At 42.8% G+C, this 22,018-nt stretch overlaps 1 protein-coding gene across 6 annotated transcripts in view; it reads right to left on the bottom strand.

Annotated features, from left to right (window-relative positions):
• Positions 1-21,688, bottom strand: part of Mitf (melanocyte inducing transcription factor) — a 216,450-nt gene extending 194,762 nt beyond the window's left edge. For 3 of the 6 annotated variants that reach the window (XM_070018944.1, XM_070018946.1, XM_070018945.1), the window contains exon 1: positions 21,407-21,632. In XM_070018944.1, the coding sequence (XP_069875045.1) occupies positions 21,407-21,510 (104 nt within the window). In that variant the 5' untranslated portion in view covers positions 21,511-21,632. Of the gene's footprint in view, positions 1-682; positions 701-21,406; positions 21,634-21,661 lie in introns of those variants that run through there. The other 3 variants (XM_070018953.1, XM_070018947.1, XM_070018951.1) reach the window with 3 other exon arrangements.
• Positions 21,689-22,018: the final 330 nt, after the last annotated feature.

Here is a 22,018-nt window from a genome sequence, read left to right as displayed (position 1 = left end):
ATGAGAGCAGCGTCCTTGGCACTAAATTATCTTCGAAAAATAACAGAAAGGAAACAAAATTTGCTGTTTGAACTTCAAGACCAAGAATTTATCCAAATCCCCATCCTCCTACAGGCCTTGAAAGGGTAATAATTAGTCAAGAAAATGGCAAAATGAGGAAGTGGTATTCTTTTACGATTTCTGTTCATCTCTACCAGCTGTAATTTAACAAATTCAGTGACATCAGCACTTCTATCTGAGCCAGCAAAGATGACAGAACTGCAAGTGCAGAGTCATCTGAGAGGGGGAAAAGAAACTTGAGGGAGGGGAGACTGGAAAAATGCATGGGACAACATGGAAAGTTTATTCCCTTTTCAGTGAATCATTTCTACAGCTTCAAGCACAGACTGAACCAAAACCAACATTAAACAGGGGAAAACAGCCCTACTCAAATGATCCAGCGAAACTTCTGAAAAATGTTCACCGAAACACAAGTGAACCCAAGGCTTCTGAAAACACTTAGGAACAACCAGTCAGAGATTCGATACCCAGTCACGATTAACAACCTTTAAAACTGTATATGAGCTATGCAGGATCCTGTACCCTGAGCTACACTGGTTATCATTCCTGTTACCTCCTGGAACACAAGCACAGAATCTCCTCAAGACAAGCAGAGAAAACAAATCCTGAGAAAACTACTTACATGCTTTCAAGATGTCCCATTTCCGTTCAGAGGCAGATTTTAAAGAAGTCTGAATTCCCAGCACCAAAGCCAACCATTAGTGGGTAGTCAGGTCAGAATCAAAGGCAGAAGAAAACCACACCAAGCTTGACTGACCCAACAACCTATGAAAGAGAGCTGAAAACACTCACCAGGGCCACCCTGGCCCTTTGGCTGAACATTGAGCCCAATGAACATTTTCAGCCAGCTCTGAAAGGAGATTATTACGGAGATGCCATCACAGCTGCTCTGCCACACGCTTCACACACCTTCTCTCTCAACACTAGGAAGGCTGAATTAGAGATAGAGTGATGATTAATAGGAGCTTTGGCAGCAGGAGCCAGCTTCTTTAACAAACCAGTAATTGCTGCCTACTTAAAATGACAGGGAATTCAGCCAGGAGGAGGGAGGTGCTAATGATGGTAATCATAAAAGGTAAAAGAGACTTTAACATCAACAGGTTACTGGGCTCCCATTCAAAACCATGTCCTTATCTACAGATTCCGTGAATAAAGACAGCAAATAAATTCAACATCTTACTTAGGAAATACAAGCCATCGATAATCCGAGCACGGAAAGAATACAAAAAAATCTGATAAAAAGTAGATCTCCCCTCCACAAATCCTCCTGAAAATGTCATCACTTGCTAATTAGATCATAAAAATCCTGATCAATATATACAAGTCTCCTTCTAGGAAAAAAAAAATCCCATACATGATATAGTTTTTGCCGAACCTCCTTTGAAAACATCAGCTGTTGAGAAAATTCAACAGCAGTCATAGCTACTGTTTTTTGTCCCTTCTTCAGACAATGAAACAATTTCCTTCTTCAGAAGCTCTCTAGGAAAGAAAAGACATGTAGCTCAGAAGTTGTTCACTAAAACAACCAAAGACTGATCATGAAATAAAAACAGGAGTAGGATTCAGTGTCTTCAGTTAAACCTCTAAGGCCAGAAAGTAAAACAGAAGCACATCAGTCTAACACACGGATTGCCCAAACACTAATCTAAGCAATGATCTCAGAAAACCAGAAAATCCCCCCCCCAAAAAAAACAACAGTTCCCACAACACCCTCCTCATCAAGGAGCAAAACTAATGTACCACCTTACCATCTTTAGATGCCCAGAGACTCGGACAAATGAGGATTCAGCCTTCCGCCATGAAGAGATGTCAATGGAGATAAACCAGGACAGCAGGCTCATAACTTCATAATGAGTAATGCTGCCCAAAACTCTTCATAAAACCAACTCCATAGGTAAAGACCTACTTCATTTGCTCGGGGAAAGCCTGAGCTCTCTGGTATGTTGTAAAGGGTTCCCCGGCAGGGATCCTCACAAAGTGAAGGGCTTTTAATTTGATTCAGCTGCAGCCCAGGAGTCCCTATCAATAACGTCTCAAGGGAACCCTTAACATTTCCTGTGGGAGTTAAAGATACACCAAAGATAAAGACTCAAGGCGCAGAAGCAATGGAAACTTGAAGCCTTTATGCTTTCCTTGTTATGTACAAGAATAAAGCCCCCTCCTTATTAATTGTTGGCTCTTTCTCCTACTAATTAAGAGTAAGAATGCTTTTTATATTTATTCTGCTCATCTAACTCATCACTCATGGAACCCACTAAGTAGATGGTTCACCATCAAAGTCGTTCAACTAGGATTTTTATAACTTCTTCCTCTCTGTTAGATCATTATATCCTTTTTATTGAAAATATTTAACTCAATACTTGGCAATGCCTAATGCGCTTAATACCCACATGTCAAGGCAGAAGTTATGCTCATTACACAACATTATGATGTTTCAAGAATTCTGGCATGGCAAAGATAAACAGTCCAAAATGGAACAGACTAGCTACAACTTTAGGAAGAGACATAAGAAAAGCAATTAACAAGTCAGGTTAGGAGGGGGTAGGAGGACCAGAGGGGTGAAGAACAGCAAGGTGTTGAGAGCTACATGTTCAGCGGTAGTAGAACACAGGACAGGCAGGCATAACTAGCTAATAACTGATATAATCAGGTAGTAGCGTTCAAAGGTCTTTAATAAGGAATAGGGAAAACTTAAAACTTACAGACCACACCCTTGGGAATGATAAGATAGCCACCAGCCCACCTTCTGCTACCTTTCATGGAGTCTTCACAGCCTACCTGCCACCCTTCCTTCTTCAGTACCAGCTTTTGAAAACAAAGGACTACGTAGCCAGGCATGCAGTGAGCACCTTTAATAGATATATCTATTTATCTTGGATTCAAATGTTCAACCACACCCTGAGTCCTTTGTCTCTACTTCATCAGAAACCTAATCCTATGTCTACTCCAAAATCAACATAAACTGTCACTCCTAGTCACTTCCCGTCCGGCCTCTGCCTCTGAGTTCCAGTGTACCTGGCATCACCATGGCACGATACAGAGGGGGTGAGCTTTGAAGTTGGATAGTCTCCGGTTTAAATTTTGTTGCCACCTTTATTTGAGTAATTTAACATAGCCAAGGGAAATAGATAAGCAAGCCTCAGCTTTTTTTATCTAGAACATGGGGTCTTTACCCACCTCACATCAGGATTATATTACACAAAGCATTGTTTTTTTTCCTTTGGTGGTACTGGGGTACCGGTTACACGGCCTGGGCCATGGAAAGGTACCAGAGTTTTTCATCTCAGGACCTGGCCCTTGTTAGGCAAGCACGTTACTCCTGAAGCCATACCTACAGCCTGGCACAAAGTACTTTAAATGTTTCAAACCATACCTGGAGGTTAATAGGTGTTTTAATATGTCCAAAATTCAGTGAGATCTGAATTATCTGTCCCTGCCATTTCAGTTTCTTGACATTTCTAACACAGGGAAATTTTTTGGAGGGGGAGAACAATTATCTCCTCCTTGTCTCACAAGATGCAGACACACACACACACACACACACACACAAACACACACCAATAAGAAGCTATTCATTGTACAGTACTTAAGGAAACTGCATCAAAACATAAAAGGTAAGCCAAATTACAACACAAGGACACCTATAATGAGGGCTATGCAAACACCAGGTGCTGCTGCTATTGTTAAGATGGTTGTGGCGTTTTTGCTGTTGTTAAAGAGTGTGTTTTGATCTGCTCTAGAATTTGAAAGAACCACTACACATAATTTTTCTTTCTAAAAGAATTCCAAACACTCCTCAAAAGGATTCAGTTAAGGTTTACAATGATGACTCTGTTGAGAACTGCACTCGGCTAATTTCTAATACAAGAGGAAGTCAAAATCATTACTTTGAAACTAGACCCTGAGTGGGCCAGTTGGGCCTCAGAACTGTCTACACCAGCATTTCTAAGCCACCCATCAGCTTTCTGATTTCTTCAGCCAAAGTCCCATCTCAAACTTTACCTTCCTAAATAAAGAACAACAGAACAGATAGCAAACTAAAAAGTACCAGAACTTAACAGTAAAGCCCCAGTGAGAGGGGCTGCTTGTTTAAGAAAAAAATAAATCAACAAAAATAGAAACTCAGGTTCTGGGAATAGCCTTTTTGGTTTGATTTGGAGGGTTTTGTTTTGTTTTGTTTTGCCGGTACTAGGACTTGAATTCAGAGCCTGAGCACTATCCCTGAGATTTTTCACTGACTCTTATCACTTTAGCCACAACATCATTTCCAGGTTTTTCACAGTTAACTGGCAAAAAGACTCACAGACTTGCCTACCCAAACTGGCTTTGAATTGCGATCCTCAGATCTCAGCCTCCTGAATAGCTAGGGTTACAGAAGTGAAGCACTGATGCCTGGTTTGGAATAGCTTTATCAGTGTACTATCCTATGTAATCTCCAACATCACAATGTTTGAAACTATCTTCCCAGCTTTTTAGGCCAGAGAAGAACAATTTTTAATACAGTCAACTCATCATTCATTCATAGCCCATTTTCAAAATCAGCTATTCGGTAATACTTATATGTGCCACATAGCACACCCCATCAACACTTTCGATATTTGCAAAGTCAATTGCAGACAAACACATGATGAGAGAAATCTGTAGCTCAATGTGCATATTGCCAAGTGAGGTCAAACAGGGTGAGGGTCCCCTCTCTCTTCAGAGCTCAAGGATAACAGCAAACAAGTGTCCTTTCAGGGTCTGTATAGTGTCAAGTTTCTTGCACTTTCTTATTCTGTGTTGGTGACTCCACTATTAAAATAGCCCAGATGGACATCAGTGGCTCCTAGTACTCAGTAGGCTGAGATCTGAGGATCGTGGTTCAAAGTCAGCCAGGACAGGAAAGTGTGAGACTCTTATCTCCAGCACCAAAGCTAGAAGTGGACCTGGGATTCAAGTGGTGGAGCACCAGCCTTAAGCAAAAAAAGCTCAAGGATAGCACCCTGGCCCTGAGTTCAAGCCCCAGTACCAGCACACACAAAAAAAGAATTAACAAATAAATAACAATTACAACAGTAAGTAAATAAGTAAGTAAATACAGAATAAAATTGCCCAAAGCACAATGCTAAGGCAGTGTGCCCTAAGGAGAAAATGCAGGTGAGAAGCCAAGCATCCTTCAGACATGATCAGAGAACACTGCTATAGGTATTAGTTAGTTGGCCAAAATGTTGCCCCCAGAGGCTCTTAGGAATTTATCTTGCATTTCCCTAGTACCCGTGGCTCAGTATTGCCAATCCAATGACTTGATAGAACACGGTTGCAGGAATTAATGAGCACTGTAGTTCACTACATCTCTTTGTCTAAGTCACTGTATGGAGGATGAGTTCCATAGGAACTGCGCACGTTAGCTTCAGGAATCCTCACAACGGTTCCAAGAAGAAACTTCTATTATTGAATAGTTTTATTTTACAAGTGAGAGAACTGAGATTCATTCGTTTAAAATGTTACAAAGTCTACAGCTAATGAGAGGAAAGGCTAAAGCCAGGTACCAGTGGCTCACACCTATCATCCTAGTTATTCAGAAGGTAGAAATTTGGAGGATTAAGGCTCAAGGCCAGCCTCAGCCAATAGCTTTGTAGAGTGGTATTCTTTTGTCATCCCAGCTATGTAAAAGGATTAAATTGGGAGGACTTTAGTGCCAAGTCTTCCCTGGCAAAAAAAGTTCATGAGTCCCCATCTGAACAGAAAAAAGTAGGATGTTTAGAATTCACCTGTCATCCCAGCTCTGACAGGAAGTCTAAAGAAGATAGCAGTCCAAACCAGCTCAAACAAAGAGTGAAACCCTATCTCAACAATAACAAGGACAAGAGGAGCTAGAAGTGTGGCTCAAGTGACAGAATACCTGCCTACCTGCATTCAGAGTGAGGCCCTGAGTTCAAATTCCAGTACCACCAGAAAAAAAAAAATCTTCTGGGAAGGTTGTAATATCAGAGAAATGCTTGCATCTTAAATGTTAATTTCTTAAACAACTATACCACTCAATCACCAAGGAAAAATCCCAAAGAGTGGAAAGTAAGAGATATCTTGAGGTTAGTAATATATAATGTTGTTGGGCACCAGTGACTCACACCTGTAATCCTAGATACACAAGAGGCTGAGATCTGAGGATCCCAGGTTGATGCCAGGCCAGGGAGGAAAGAACATGGGACTCTTCTCTCCAATCAACCACCAAAAAGCTACAAAGTGGAACTGTGGCTGAAGTGGTAGTGCACTAGCCTTGAGAAATGAGGCAAAGGGACAGCACCCAGGTCATGATGTCTACATTGATAAGGATGACTGCCTATAGAGGCTGCTGTGTTAAACAGGTGAAGAAAAAGCAGGAAGTCAGCACAAAGCAAGCCAGAGCAGGACAGTTAGGAATTGCAGGTACCTATGCCAGGACACCAATGGCGCTGAGCTGCCACACTACCCAAGCATTGCACAACCCCAATTAGTGCAGCTTATTATGCATCCTCCACCCAGCAATGCCCTGTCATTATGATGAAAGGAAACACATTGATAAAGATGGTGCTGGCAACAAAAGCTAACGCCTTGCATGTAAATAACTCGTGCCATCCTTAAACACCACCCTCTGAGTCGGGCCACCATTCCCCACTACATGCCCTCCTTCAACTCTCAAAGGTGTGCATGCAGATTATCCAACTGAGAGACACTGAAGCCTCCTCCTCTTCTTTGTACCCCCTTCCTTCTCAGCTGATTGTAGTTGAATCATTCCCTCCTTATGAAGGTGACAAGAATTAAACCTCCATTCCAAATCTACATTCGTCCAAGTCACTCCAAATCCATTCTAACTAAAGAAGGGAACCAGAATTAAGGGGCGAAGAGCCAGGCTCTGGATTGAGCACTCTGCCCACATTTCTTTTAACTCACATAGTGACTCAGATCATATTATTATCCATTGCCCTTGGTTAAAAGAGAGAGCACTAGAATAACTTGACCAAAAACATGACAGCTAACAGATGATCAAACTGGAAATTAAATTCAAATCTGTCTTAGTCCTAAGGCTTAAGACTTCTTTGGCTGGCTAGAATTCTTAACCAGTGGACAACAGAAACAGACCAGGGCTTTTTGTCTGGGGAAGGTCAGCAGACACCAAAAAAAATAATAATAATAATCAAAATAATTGAGTCTAAGTGAAGTAAACGGGGCAGATTGCATTTCTGATAAAAAAAAAAAAAGGGAGTCTGGAAATTTTCTATAGGTTTTATTTGTCTGACACACCCTTGACCTTGGCCCTGCTCTTCCCTTCCCTGTCTCTCCCTCACCACCAGAAACTCACTGAGATTCAGAACAAAGGGAAGGACGGCTAAGTCAGGACAGCCGTAAGTGGGAAGAAATGGATGCTGGCTGGTCCCAGTCACTCCGCCCCTCTGTTTTGGAAGCTCCCACACTCTACAAACTGTCTGGAATTTATTAAAGATGGGAAAACAGGCTGACAGTTGTATTTCAAATTTTATTCAGCAGAAGTTTTGTGAAAAACAATCTGGTCATGTGGACATGCCCCAAAACCACCATCACCCGATTTCTCAACCAAATCCTTCAGTCAAGTGACTTGCAGTCTGCCTCGCTTCGCACTTTCACAGTCTGGATTAAACTGCCCTCCCCTCTGACATGGAGCTAAGGCTCCTCCAGGTAATAAAGGGAAGTTAACTTCAAGTCACTTGGATTTCTTAGTTATTTAACCAAAAGATTCCTTTTTGGCCTAAGTGTGGTTAATTTGAGTATCCTAACACCTGATAGGGCACAGCCCAAGCCAATGCATGAATTATATCCCACATCTCTGTAATAGTTCTTTGGGCAAAAATCACCTACTACTACTATCTCATGCAGTGGTTTTCAAAGTGTCAATAGCCCTGTGGTGAGGTTGCCCACAAACCCAACAGCATCTTGTTAAAAAGGCAGTGTCAGATCTTACTGAGACCTACTGAGTCACAAACTGCAGTGATGTATCACAGAAGACCTCTAGGGGGAGCTGATGCTTGTGAGGTTGAGATCACGACAATGCTTTACTATTATTCCTGTGCCTCCATATTGAATTATTCTTGTACTGCTACATAGGAATGAAACATTCCTGGACTACATCAACATACATTCAGCATTTTTACTAAATAATGGAGTATTGCTTGTACTATCAGGCCAGAGATAATCATGGATCATTGATAATTACCTAATAGTTTAAGAAAAATAAAATTCTCCCTTTAAAAAAAGGGCGGGGGGGGGGGTAATTTATCAAGACAGACACAGTGGATCTAGCCTATAATCCTAGACATTTAGGAGGTAGTGGATCTAGCCTATAATCCTAGACATTTAGGAGGTAGAGGTCAGATGATCATGATTCCAGGATAGGCCAGGCAAATAAGTTCAGGAGATTCATCTCACTCAATGTCTGGGTACCGAGACACACACTTGTCTTCCCAACTACAGGGGAAATACAACGACTTGGCATGGTGGCACAATCTCTTCATTCTTGGAAACACAGGGAAACAGAAGTAGGAAGATGAAAGACTTGGCTGAGCTGGGTATAAAGGAAGACCCTAAATCAGTGTAAAATAGGGCTGGTGGTATGGCTCAAATGGTAGAGCATCTGCCTGGCAAGCACAAGGCCCTGAGTTCAATCCCCAATACCACAAAAAGTAACATGTTATCAGATCTATACTAGTGATGTATTTGCCATGAAGTAACTTGGCCTAGGCAATGTGCAGCTCCTTAAAGCCAATCCCTGTGTCAAGGACACCTAGTCAGGCTTGTGTCTACCTCTCCACGGCTCAAGCCATGAAACCAAACCACAGAACTGAGCATTCGAAAGAAATTCTTTCCCCAAAAAAATTGCATGAAATACCATCAAATTCGAAAGCTTCTACACAGCAAAGGGAACAATTAAGATAGCTACCAGAATAGGAGGAAATCTTTGTCAATTACTCATCTAACAGATTCATGGCCAGAACGTTAAAGAACTCAAAAATTAAGTATCAAAACAAGTGATCCAACCAATAAATGGGGAAATGAGCTGAACACTTCTCAAAAGAATACAAAATACCAATAAATACATCTTTAGTTATCAGGGAAACACAAATATCAAAACTACACTGAGATTCCACCCCACCCCAGTTAGAATGGCTATCATTTTTTTAAGAAAATGCTGACGAAGATGGAGGTAGGAATAATTCAGTCATTATTGAAACTTGGTATGGAAATTCCTCAAAAAAGCAAAAGTCCAACTAGTACATGACACAGCTATCCAACTCCTGGGCATATACCAGATGTAATCAAAATCAGCATACAATAAAGACACCTGCATAGCCATATTTAATATAACATTATTCATAACAGCCAAGACATATAATCAGCCTAGGTACCTACAAATGGGTAAATAAATATTCAGTCATTAAGAGAACAAGATCACATCATGTGTAGGAAAATGGATAGAACTAGAAATAAGTTAAATTCAGAAAAACACATATCACATGTTTTCTCTAATACGGGAAAATCTTAAATAAAGTATGAAAGTAGATTGAGGACTATTTGGAAAAGAAAATAGATCAAAAAGAAGAGGAGGGATATATTTCAACAATCGGGGATATACATGATTGAAGTATATTAAATGCATAAGAGAAAATGGCATCATGAAATCAACATTTTGTACAATGAACATGCACTAATAAAAATTTTCAGATGGGGGGTATAGTAATAACAAAACAAAAGTGAACACTTGATAGAAATGTGTAAGGAAAAGAAAGGAGACTGCCTGTAACCAGTTAGAAAGGTATCAGTTAAACGTATCCAAGAATGAGAAAGAGGACACGAGAGAGAGAGAGAGAGAGAGAGAGAGAGAGAGAGAGAGATACCCAAAGCCAAGAGAATGACATCTAGTATCACTGACACCCAAAAAAAATTCAATTAATTGTCCTTGGCATTCAGCTCCTGTTAACTTATGCACTTCAGTGACTTTGAAACTACAACCAAGAAAGTAACAAACTCACTTATTTCTTTATCTTACTTTTTAAAAGCTTTTTATTGTTATTATAAAGGTGATGTACAGAGGGGTCGCAGTTACATAAGTCAGGTAAAGAGTACATTTCTTTTAGGACAGTGTCTCCACTTCCCTTGCTCTCCCCCAGTTTTTCCCTCCTGTTCCCACCCAGAAGTTATATAGTTCATTTCAACAGTGTCTAGTGAGTATCACTGTTGCATTGTTCACGCTTTGTCCCTCCATTTCTGTGCCCCCTTCTTCATCTAAAGGCAGATAAATGAACAAACAAGACAAAAAGAAATCAAAAATAACAATGAAGAAACACCCTTTCATTTCCATTTTCTCTCATTTATTTCTGAATCAACAGAGATTTGAAACTCCCATCTGTAATCAGTGTCATTAGAACTGCATTCCAAGATCCCATCATTCAACATTTACTCACCTAGCATTTACCTAGATGAAAATATTATTAGTGGAATGACCAGGGGGAAATTACTATGCTACAATGATGCAAGGTATGGTTCCAAAAAGTCTACACTGTGTCTAGTACACCATGAGCCAGCGGCCAACCTCTTCCATTATTCTGCACGTGTCCTTCCTTGCAGCAGTCGGCAAACTTGTATTTAGAATGCCACAAAGAATCATGCCAGCAGCTTACACGTGTAGAAGTGGCTGCATTTAAGCTTCTAGGATCTCTTCCTTTAAAAAAGAAATAGAAATTTCAGAAAACATGATTGGTGTCATCCTCATCCCTTCAAAGGACCCCAATTGGCCAATAGTACTTTGTCTTTAATTCATAGTTAGCCAAAAGCTAGGTGCAAAGCGTTATACTGGTCAAGGTGCCAATATCCCATATTTAGATGGGACTGCTCTGAACACTGAGAATACGAGAGAAACAATAAAACTGCTCACCTGCTGCCTGCAAGTGCTAAATATATGTGTACACACATACACACATATACACATACACATGGTGTATTTGATAAAGAGACGGTGACTATTAGACTACTGACATATCTTGTGTCTGTTCACTGACTCCGTTTTGGGAGTGCTGTCTCTGCCAGTTTGGAAGAGGAAGACATCGATGGTGGAAGAGAAGCAATGGAGTCATGTCTCACCCAATCAGGCTTCACAAAAACGTCATCCCTAATACTTTCAGGTGCAAATGTGCTGAAGTCCATACAGCACCTCATCTGTCTTTCATTCTATCATTTCATATATAAACCCAGCCATTATACTAAATAAATCTTCTGTCTCATAGCTTCTTCCCATTGAGACAAGTTAAGCTTTGTCGAAGGAAAACATTCTACAAATTCAATGGTGTGTGGAGCACTTTGGGATGCCACCCTTGATCAGATGGGAAGGCGGAGTAAATGATTCAGCAGTTTATCCCATTTGGGAGAAGGGGTAGGGGTGAAAAAGGTCACAACCACATAGGCTGTCCTGAAATTGCTCAACAAGCCACAATGTCTTCCAAAAAAGCAGGACTCTATCAGTGCACTCTAGACCCAGTCAGTACATTTGGATCTAAAACATTTGCTCTTGAACGATTCAGGATCTTCCCCTTTCCAACTTCCTAGTCCATGGGTACAAGGATCCAAGAACACAATTGAAACTCGGATGCAAAAAAAAAAAAAAAAAAAACCTTTCAAAGAGGTTGCCTTGGAAGTTAAGGCAGATTTGAGGGAGGGGGAAGAAACGTGTGTGGGAGGAGAGCTTCTTCTTTTCATTTCTCCATCAACGCTGACATCTTGCAGGAGTTAGACAGGAAGCATAAGCCAGGGCTCAGACACACAACTAGGAGTAGTCAGGAGTTTGTGGCTGGTGTGAACATTTTGTGAAATCAATCTTAGGCTTTGTTGGTGAAGCCTCCGTTACTTGGATCTTTCCTTTACCCCTCTCCCCAAAATAATTCAGCCACACACATACGTACACACACACACACACACAAAAAAAAAAAAAATCCTAGGGTAAATTTGACCAGACATGAGCTCAGGTAGCCCAGGAACCAGGAAGGAAAGTAAGGGAACAAGAGTCAACAAGAAAATTCTAGAGGAAAGAAAAGGATGACAAAATAACAAGATGTGTCTCCACCTTTAGTTCAGTGTTGGTTTTAAAAAGACACAAATGAAATATCTGACCTGTTCAATAGCAGGCTGTTTTGGAGTTTTGTTTTGTTTTTTGCCAGTGCCAGGGCTTGAACTCAGGGACTAGGCACTGTCCCTAAGCTTTTTTGCTCAAGGCTGGTGTTCTACTACTAGAGCGACAGCTCCATTTCTGGCTTTTTAATGGTTAATTACAGGTGAGAGTCTCATGGACTTTCCTGCCTGGGCTGGCTTCAAACTCAGATCCTCACATCTCAGCTTCCTGAATAGCGAGGATTACAGGTCTGAGCCATGGGTGCCAGGCTTCGACATGAGGAAACCACTTAAAACCAATCTGCACTTGTAGATTAATGTCTATGTTATGTGCTCCATTATTCATTCACATTGTACATTATGAACAATCTTCATCAACCTAACATTAGCCGCTTTATTGCCTTTGGTCTTCACAGAAGCCTTGCAAGGGAGTTATTTGCCCCATTTCACTGAAAAAGAAACTGAAGCTCAGAGATGTTTGTTAAGTTGTCCATGGTCACAGAGGTAACGTGTACCTTTATGTCAGCCATTCAGGTCTTGTCTCAAAAACACCTCCTGTATGAAGTCCTTCTTGGTCATCCAGTCTAAGAGTCTGCTCCTTTCTCAGTCCTGCTCTACTTATAATTCCTGCTTAGTTTCCATTCTTTGGTTCATTATTAACTTGGCAAGTCCCTCCCTCCAAGATGGAAGCACCATGCTAGCAGAAACCCTGCCTATCTGGTTTACATTGGCCTTCCCACAGACAGCTCAGAACTCCACACGTTCAAGGTACTTAATAAATAACTGGTGGAACAAGGGAGGGAAAGAAGAAGAGAAGGACTAAGAAAAACAAATACTTCCAGGTCCTTTTGACCTCCAAGTTATGTTGCTTCTGCTTAATGTGAGAGGAGAGGAGAGGGGATTTCGAAGCCATTTGGAAAGGACAAGCGTAGTCCTCACGAGGTAGAAGCCCCTCTTTCTCACCATTACCCCCAGCTTCTCCCAAGTACCACCATCCCTCGCCACCAACACAGATTCACCTTCCAGCCCAATGGACCGAAACCAGGGAGCCGCCACCTACAAGACCCAGAATGCAGTGTCCAGAACGTGAGAAGCCCCCAGAAGCACTGGTAAAAGAAAAGAGACTCACCATCCTGAATCTAAGGATGGATATCTCATAAAAATACCCCAAAGGAGAGAAAGTTGATGCAAAGAATTTTTTTTAAAAAACATGGTTAAGAAACAATCTGTTGCAAGGGTGCTGGTGGCTCATATCTGTAATTCTAGCTATTAGGAGGCTGAGATCTGAGGATCATGGTTCAAAGCTAGCCCGGGCAGGAAAGTCTATGAGACTCTTACCTCCAACTAACTACCAAAAAAGCTGGAAGTAGAGCTGTTGATCAAGTGAGAGAGAACTAGCCTTGAGCAGAAAACCTCAGGGACAGTGCCCAAGCTCTGAGTACAAGCCCCACTTGTACAAAAAGGAAAAATAAGAAAGAAAAGACACAACCTGTATTGTCACAAGAGGAAGGGTCGAATTCAAGGTAGAAATGGAGAAAGAAAAGGTAGGTAAATACAGTCATAATATTCAATGTACATATATGAAATATATGAAATATAGGTAAATTGAGGGGATGGGTAGGATTGGGCAAGATGAAGGAGAATGACAGAAGGGGGGACACGATACACTGTATTGATAAGCTGATACGGTGAATTAGAACTCCTTTGTACAACTACTTAATTAAAAAAAATTAGCCAGGTGCTAGTGCCTGTAGCCTGTTATCGTAGCTACTCAAGGAGCTGAGATCTGAAGGACTGAAGTTCAAAGCCAGCCCAGGCAGTAAAGTCTATGAGACTCATCTCTATTAAACCACCAGAAAACTGGAAGTGGCACCATGACTCAAAGTGGTAGAGTCTAGCCTTGAGGGAAAACAGTCAGGGACAGTACCCAGCCCGAGTTCAAGCTCCACAACAGAAAAAAAAAAAAAAACTTTTTTAATAAAAATTTCAAAACCAACCTGGGAAAATGGGCTTTCCTAGCCTTCTGGAATGCCTGGCAACAAAAGAGAGTGGGGAAATTTCAACAGAGATCCCAGACTGCCTTACAGGTCTTTTTGCCCTCATCTCTCTCCACAGAGAGACAGACTTCGTGCCCTGAGATAGACCTTTCTTCTCATTGCGCAATGTTGACTACACTCCACACGGTCATAAACTGAAAATGTATCTTTATAATATCAAAGACTTGAATTACTGCACTTAATATCTCTGTCTTGCCTTATTTTCTCCAAATAATGAACACTTGGGAGTGCAGTCAAACATATTTTTATAATTTACTCTGGCTAAACAAATCTAGCAATAAAGCACATTTTATACTTAACATCCGCTCACAAACACACAAACACAGACATACACAAACACACACACACACACACACAAATGAAATCGCTTGTTGTCCTTGAAAAATGACACAAAAAAAAAGTACACAAGGATTTTTTTTCCTATTATTTATCCTAATACTGCCAGTTCTGAAACAAAGCAGTTGGAGAGAGAAATTTAGTAACTTTGATTTGTCCCAAGATACATTTTTTTACACTGAGGTCCTATTCCTGACAGTAAGCACATGTGACCTGTTCTAAAAAAAGGATATTTTCCACTTCTTGCACAACTGGAGCAGATATAAACATCAGCCTGTACAAACTGCACTGCAGAACTCAAAGGGAATTAAACATCCACACACTTAAAGAAATTCTATAAATAGCAGTACTCAGGCAAAGGAAATCTCCAATAACACCCAAAACCAACACTTAGAATCCCACTCTAATCAAGAGTTCCATCTAATCATCCCACAAAACTAATCTGCATAATAAGATCTGAACATCTGCCAGGTTCAGGCACCTCAGTCTTGTGTCATTTGCCTTAAATATATGACTCTATACATGCTTTAATTCTTGTTGGAGAGTAGAAAAGAACTGTGATCACAGTAAAATTCTACCAGGAAAGAACTGTATCACTTACCAAAAGTACTAGGTGCCATACAAAGCAGATTTACACATGTTTGCCCCAGTTTTAAAACAGGTGCCAACCCCACAAGGATGAATTCAACTGATACTGTTTCACAGGTAAAGAAGTTGAGACTCAACAACCATGAGTACAGACGAAGCAGCTAATGCAAAGCCATGACCACAATGCTTCAATATGACTCCCTCCACCCCTGCCCACTGTAGGCCATCTCTCTGCTACCACTTCTGTGGTTAGACACCCTCCAAGGCATATGCATTTACTCTATAAAGAACAGGCTTGAGCAGAGCACCAGTAGCTCACACCTATAATCCAAGCTACTCAGGAGGCTGAGATCTGAGGATTGCAGTTCCAAAGCCCGCCAGGGCAGGAAATGCCAGGAGACTCTTAACTCCAGTTAACTACCAAAAAGCCAGAAGTGGAGCTGTGGCTGAAGCAGTAGAGCACTGGCCTTGAGAAAAAAGTTCAGAGACAGTGCCCAGACCCTCAGTTCAAGCCCGAAGACAGACACAAAACCAAAAACAAAAACAAAAGCACAAGAGTATTGCTTCACCCTGAAAGTCCAACTCAAGTATCACTATTCATCCCCAAAGTGGTCCCCAATTCTCCTTCTTCCACTAAGTTCCCATTACTGGTAAACACCTACCCAAAAACACTGCCTTGTAGGACTAGCTGAACCCATGTGCTCTTCCCTTGACCCTACTAAAAGGTTCTGGACAAGGAGCAGAGTGGAGTACCTCTGAATTTTGCACCGTCATGTAAATTGCCTTTCATGTGGCATATGGACTAGGTGACAAGAGCATAAACCACCTCAGTTTAAACAGGTCCCATGTAGTACTTAGTATGCCTCAGTTTCCTTTTTTGTAAAATAAAGATAAAAATACAGATGTCGGGCTGGGAAGGTGGTTCAGTGGTAGAGCGCTTGCCTTGCATGCATGAGGCTCTGGGTTCGATTCCTCAGCACCACATAAGCAAAAAGAAAAAAGCCAGAAGTGGCGCTGTGGCTCAAGTGGTAGAGCACTAGCTGAAGAACTGAGGGACAGCACCCAAGCCCAGAGTTCAGGCCCCACGACCGGACCCAAAAAAATAAATAAATAAAAATTTAAAAAATACAGATGTCCACAGCCAACAAGAGAATTTACTGAGTTAATACAAATAAAATATGCAGAATAAGCCTAGCATGGAGAAAGCACTACATAAGTGTTACCTATTTTTAAAAGAATGATTAATACCATTACTGCTTTTATCCTATTAACACTCTATTCACAAAGACTTCTGTAACTAAAAGAACTTAGAAATGGTGGCTGGCACCTAGTTCATACTAAATAAATATCAGTATCACGATTGGCATTAATTTGCCATGTAAGAGGACATGAAATTACATGCTAAATAGGAGAATTTGTATGCGTGTGCTGTTACACTCAACATGAAGAAACTGTTATAAATTGGGTCAAAATTATGAAATGTAAAAAATAACAATAATTCTGTGAACACTTCATTACAAGCAAAGAAGGAATTTATTAATATTGAGAGAAATTTATTGCGTAACACTTGCCTTCGAGAACCTAGACATAGTCAACCAAGTATAAACACATTCCAGAATGTAAGAGTTCACTGCTAAGTAATAAAGAAAATAACAAGAACCATATCTACTAACATTTTCTGAGCACTTACTACATGCCAGGTACTACCCTAATCATTTCTCAAAGTCAGTGTTAAACTTTATGTTCTTAAGACACCCAGGAAGACAGCCTCCATTTACCAGATGAGAACACTAAATGTAGAGGTCAGCCTGTCTACCCAAGGTCATCCAGCTGATTCCAAAACAAGACTTTACTCTTGATGCTAATAACTCCTTGTAGATTGAACAGAACAGAGAAGGGGGAAGTCAAGAAGACTTCCAGAAATAAGAGAAAGAAAAACAAAGAGAGAGCTTGATAATTTGTTTTGCCAATAATAGATTAGCATTTCACCCAAAAAAGGGTATTTTTAATATGAAGGCAGAAAGGAAAATCACAGGACTCATTACCTTACTCAGGTAACTGTAATTCCTCTGTACTGTATCTTTACAATAAAAAAAAGTATATTTTAAAAAAGAAAAAGGAAAATCACAGCACAAATCCAAGAAATAATAGTGACCTTGTAACCACATGTATGTGTGTGCATGGGTATGACATGTCTTTCTCGTTTCACCACATGCTAGTAGGAATCAATATTTTTGGCCAACGTTGCATCCAGTCTCTCCATGATTAACTTAATACTTACTTTTGCATTCTTATTTCAGATTTACAGGAAGTTTAATAAAAGCTGTCTACAAGGGTAATAAAAATATAAAAAGAAAATGGAATTCAAATAAGCCAGTCCTGAACTCTGCTAAGGAAAAGATAACTACAAGGCCATAGAATTTTGAAGAGGAAACCAAACAAAGGAACCATGAGCTACCATGTTCTAAGATGTTGTTTTTCCATCCAAAAAGACCTACAGAGTTCTCTTGCTCCTAGGAGCTCACTGAACAAACCTACATTTGTTTCTCTGACATGACTATGCTAGTGTTTGAATTTGGGGCTCACTCTGATATTCTCCTCCACCCACTTTTCTGAACTCATTCTCAGGAGAACACACAGAGGTTTCAAAAACCTTGTTAGAGGACTGAAAATACAACCAATTCACAACTAATTCTTCATTAGAATCTTTTCTAGCACACAACTTCATCAGTTAATATGAATGAAATGAGGTTCACACAATATACATCCAGCAACTTCTCATTTCTAAAGTCAAGGAGGATTAAGAATTTAACTGTGCCTCTTCTTATGAAATGCTTCAATAGCTGAGGCACATATAAATCCCTCTTTGGAAAAAACTTGGTGGACACCTATTGTAAAAAGAACCCAATGTTGAATGCAAAAAAAAATGAAAATCCAACAAAAAATACTTGTTGCAGATGCAATTTTAGGCCAGTGGGGATGATTCTGCCCAGTTCATGGCATGTGACAATATCTGGAGACATTTCGGGTTGTCATAGATGACAAAGGCAGTACAGGCCCCTAGAAAGAAGAGGCTAAGGTTACTACTAAACGTCCTACAATACACTAGACAGTCACCTATACAACAGAGAATCACCTGGACCAAAACGTTAAAGGTACAGAGGCTGAGTAACTATTCTTAGGTATGGGATCCCAGAGTTCACAAGAAATGCAGTAGAATCCCTTTTCCCTTTCTCCTTACAGTCTGGTGTGGAGACACACACAACCAATAAAATGGATTAGTCTAATAGGTACTAGGTTATAATATGAGTGTTACCAGAAAAGGCACAGCTGGGTAAGACCAAGAATGCAGAGGGATAGCAACTGTGACCACACGGATTAGAGAAGGTTCACACTACTAGTGTGGTAGGAATCATGGGAACAACATTCATAGGAATACTGGCAGCTAGGGGTACAGAGGGTGGCTGTCTAGGCAAAAGACAGTCTAAGAAGCTGCAAGTGCTTTATACAAAGATCCATGAAGTGAAGGAGCCTGGGGAATTTCAGGAACATGAGGAAACTAATACTGGTTGAAGCACTGGGGGCTTCCAGGCAGACAGCAACGATAAAGGTCAATGCTGACAGGTAGTATGACTACCTAGGCTGCCTACCAAGTGATGCATTATTGTGGGAGCTGTCCTGTGTGCTGTAGAAGGGACAGCAGCGTCCTTGGCATCTACCGAATGGAGGTCAATAATAATCCCTGTCCATTGTGATAATCTTAAGTGTCTCCAGAGGTTGCCAAGTGATTCCTGGGTAACAGAATCAAGTCACTTTCTGGTTGAAAAAAAAAAAAATCACAGCAACATTTCAGCTTCCAAATTAAAAATCTAGTAAAACTGGATGAGGACAGTAGGCAGTCCAGCTAAGAGCCAACTGCAGTAACTCAGGTAAGGGCCGATAGTGGCTTGGCTCAGAGCAGAAAGAGGAGTTGGCAAGAACCGACCCACTCCAAGGAGAATACAATGGATAGTTGATCAGGCTGCTGTGGCAGCAATATTAACCTTTGAATTGCAAAACTTCTTTTTAAAAACTAGGACATATAAGGAATGAAGTGCTGTAGCAAAGACTTCAGATAAAAAGCAACAAGAAGGCCCTGAGCAACGTGTAGCCCAACAGATTGTCACACAACAGATGTCAATGACAATACCTTAGACAACTGTGGGAAACAGTATAGGGAAATGTTGCCAGCTCCATCTATTATTCACAGATTTTATTTAACTGGTTTATTTCAAAGAGCATGTGTCTGCTCCACATACAAAATTTACAACTTTTTTTTAATTTAGCCTGCCTTCTCCATGCTGGTTTTACCCCTGCACCTGCTTCAAGAACCAACGTGTGAAGCCATCTCTTCCCACATACCCACATTTTTTTTCCTTACACGTGCTCACTAGCAAGCTGCTGAGGATGTGTGCCCTTGTAAGTCAATTTTGCTGACTCTGTAAAAAGAACAAGCCCAAATCCTTCACCCTGAGTGTGGTGGCACTCAGCTGGCTTTTTCCAGATGGCATTTTCCTCACTCCCTCAAACTCATTTAATGTTATGTATCAGCTACCATCAAAAATGTTCCAAACAGTCCAGTTAATTCATTTCTTTCAGGACCACACACACACACACACATACACATTCTGGCCATGTAAGCATTTGCTTATAGAGGCAAAAGCAGAGACTGCTCAGTAAAACACTGGTCCCTTCAGCCGAATACACATAAAGCCCCAATGAGCATAACCAACAATACCCCCTTACACAATATTACTCAAAATCCCCAGCCCCCAACACACAATCTATGCTCCCTCACAGAATAGCTATTATGAGGAGAAACCACCAACTAAAGCTGGCTTCATGCATCTAACTGCCTGTGAGTTTTCCCTCCTATCTGTCTGTATGACAGCCAGGGAAGGTCTGCTCTTCCTCAGACTTTCATCCCCAACTTGGGCTCAAAGTCCTGCCTCGGTGCAGAGGGAAACAAACCTAGATCCACTTTTCATCAGACCTTCTTTCTCTCCAGAAGCAAAAATTCCACAGCCTTATTCCTGACCCCAGTGTCCGTCTTCATTTCCCCTGGTTTCTGGACCAGCTTCCCTTCTGCTAGTGGGTCCCCTACCCAGACCCTAAGTCACAGCTAGGCCAGGGCAGGAAGGTTACTCCACTGATCAACTTCTAGTCACAGCCTTATCTTATCTCACAACTTGAGGAGATGGAAATAAACCCTCTTTTATCTCAGTCTCCACGGACCATCACCCTCTTGGTAAACACAGAAAATGAGAAGTTCCAGGGGGGGGGTCCCGGAGTGGCCAGCGGATGGCCAGAAAGGAAAGCATGCACCCCATTCTCCCAGACAAGCGGGAACACAGGTAGCCAAGAAGCGTGGCCCAGAGGAAGTGGGCACCGCTGGGAAGGGGGGGAGGGCGCCACGGTGCCTTCACTCCGCTCCTAAAGTTTGTGAAATGTTCGTGAATTAAACACGTGTCACTGCCAAGTAGTGAGCATGCCCAACAATCCTCTCTGGTCCAAAGCTTCTCTCCCTCCCCAGCCCCCCCAATCCCCGCATTGAAGGCATCGGACTCCTGTCCAGGGCGCTTCACCCGGGCAAGGAGACACGCCCCCCGCGTCCCCCGCCCCTCCCGCGCTCCCACGTGTGGTCCAGCAGGTGAGAGGCGGGGCGCGGGGAAACTTCCTTCACCTAGAGTCCTTCCCAACGGGGCTGCAAAGCAGGAGACTCCTGGAGAGCTCAGAGACTCCTCAACCCCCCCCCACCCACCCACCCCAGGTCCCCTTCTCCGAGCGCTCAGCCTGCGGGGGGTGAAGGGAGGGTCTCCAGGAAAAGGGGTTCAGTAGAAACCGTACCCTCCCTCGGCCCGCCTGGCCAGGCGTTCGGTCCGGGTTCTCCTCTTTCTCCGCGTCCTTCCCCCCACCCCCCCCCCACCCCGCGCACCTGGACCCGGGTCGCTCCCCAGCCCCCACCCGCCCGCAGCAGCTGGCATGGCCACGGCCCAGGGTCTCCCCCGCACCCCGGCGCCCCCGAAGCGCGCTCCGTCCCGCGGGCCCCCACCGGGCGGGGGGCCGGCCGCCTACGCCCCGAGGCAAGGGCACGGGGTCCTTGTCCCAGAACTCGGGAGGGGGGCTCTGCGGGCCCCCCCCGGCCCCCCGCCGCGCCCCCTCCGGCTGTCACCGCTCACCTGCTCTTCAGAGGCTGACTTTTGAGTTCGTAATAGGTTTTGGGCTCTTCGTGAAACTCCTCCCCGACTTCGAAATCCGGCACGATCCCCGACTCCGACTGCATGGCTCCCTTCTCGCCCGCCTCCCACCGCCGGAAAGTGAGAAAGAGAGCCCGGGGGACGACAGGGAAGGTGCTGGGGGCCTGAGTCCTCCTCCCCCACGTCCCCCCCAAAAAGACGTGCGCCCCGCGCAGTGCCCGGCTCAGCCCCGCTCACCCGCGCGGCTGCAGCCCGCCCCGGCGCGGCGAGTTTACACTCGCACCCCGGCGGGAGGGGCCGGAGGCCCAGTGTCGACTGGGATTTGTAGTTCATCCTACGCGAGGGCACCCGGGAGCCTGAGGGAAGCCACGGGCCTTAGAAAACTACCACTCCCAGAAGTCCGTGCGCGGGGCTGAGGCAACGTGGTGGACACCGCTAGTGCAACTCCTGTTTGGATTCATTGTCAATGTCAGCAGCTCCTCTCCCTCGCCTCTGCCTCTCGCCTCAAGGGTACAGACCCTGATATTTAATATTAATCAGAAGGGACTCAGCCTGCCGGCCTACCGTCACTCCCCTCTGGGCACGCCGAGCTCC

Source organism: Dipodomys merriami, unplaced genomic scaffold (assembly GCF_024711535.1).
Source record: "Dipodomys merriami isolate MVZ:Mamm:240054 unplaced genomic scaffold, mDipMer1.0.p SCAF_13, whole genome shotgun sequence".
Lineage (NCBI taxonomy): Eukaryota > Metazoa > Chordata > Mammalia > Rodentia > Heteromyidae > Dipodomys > Dipodomys merriami.
Note: the sequence above shows the minus strand (reverse complement) of the source record. Positions and strands in the feature narration are given on the sequence as shown.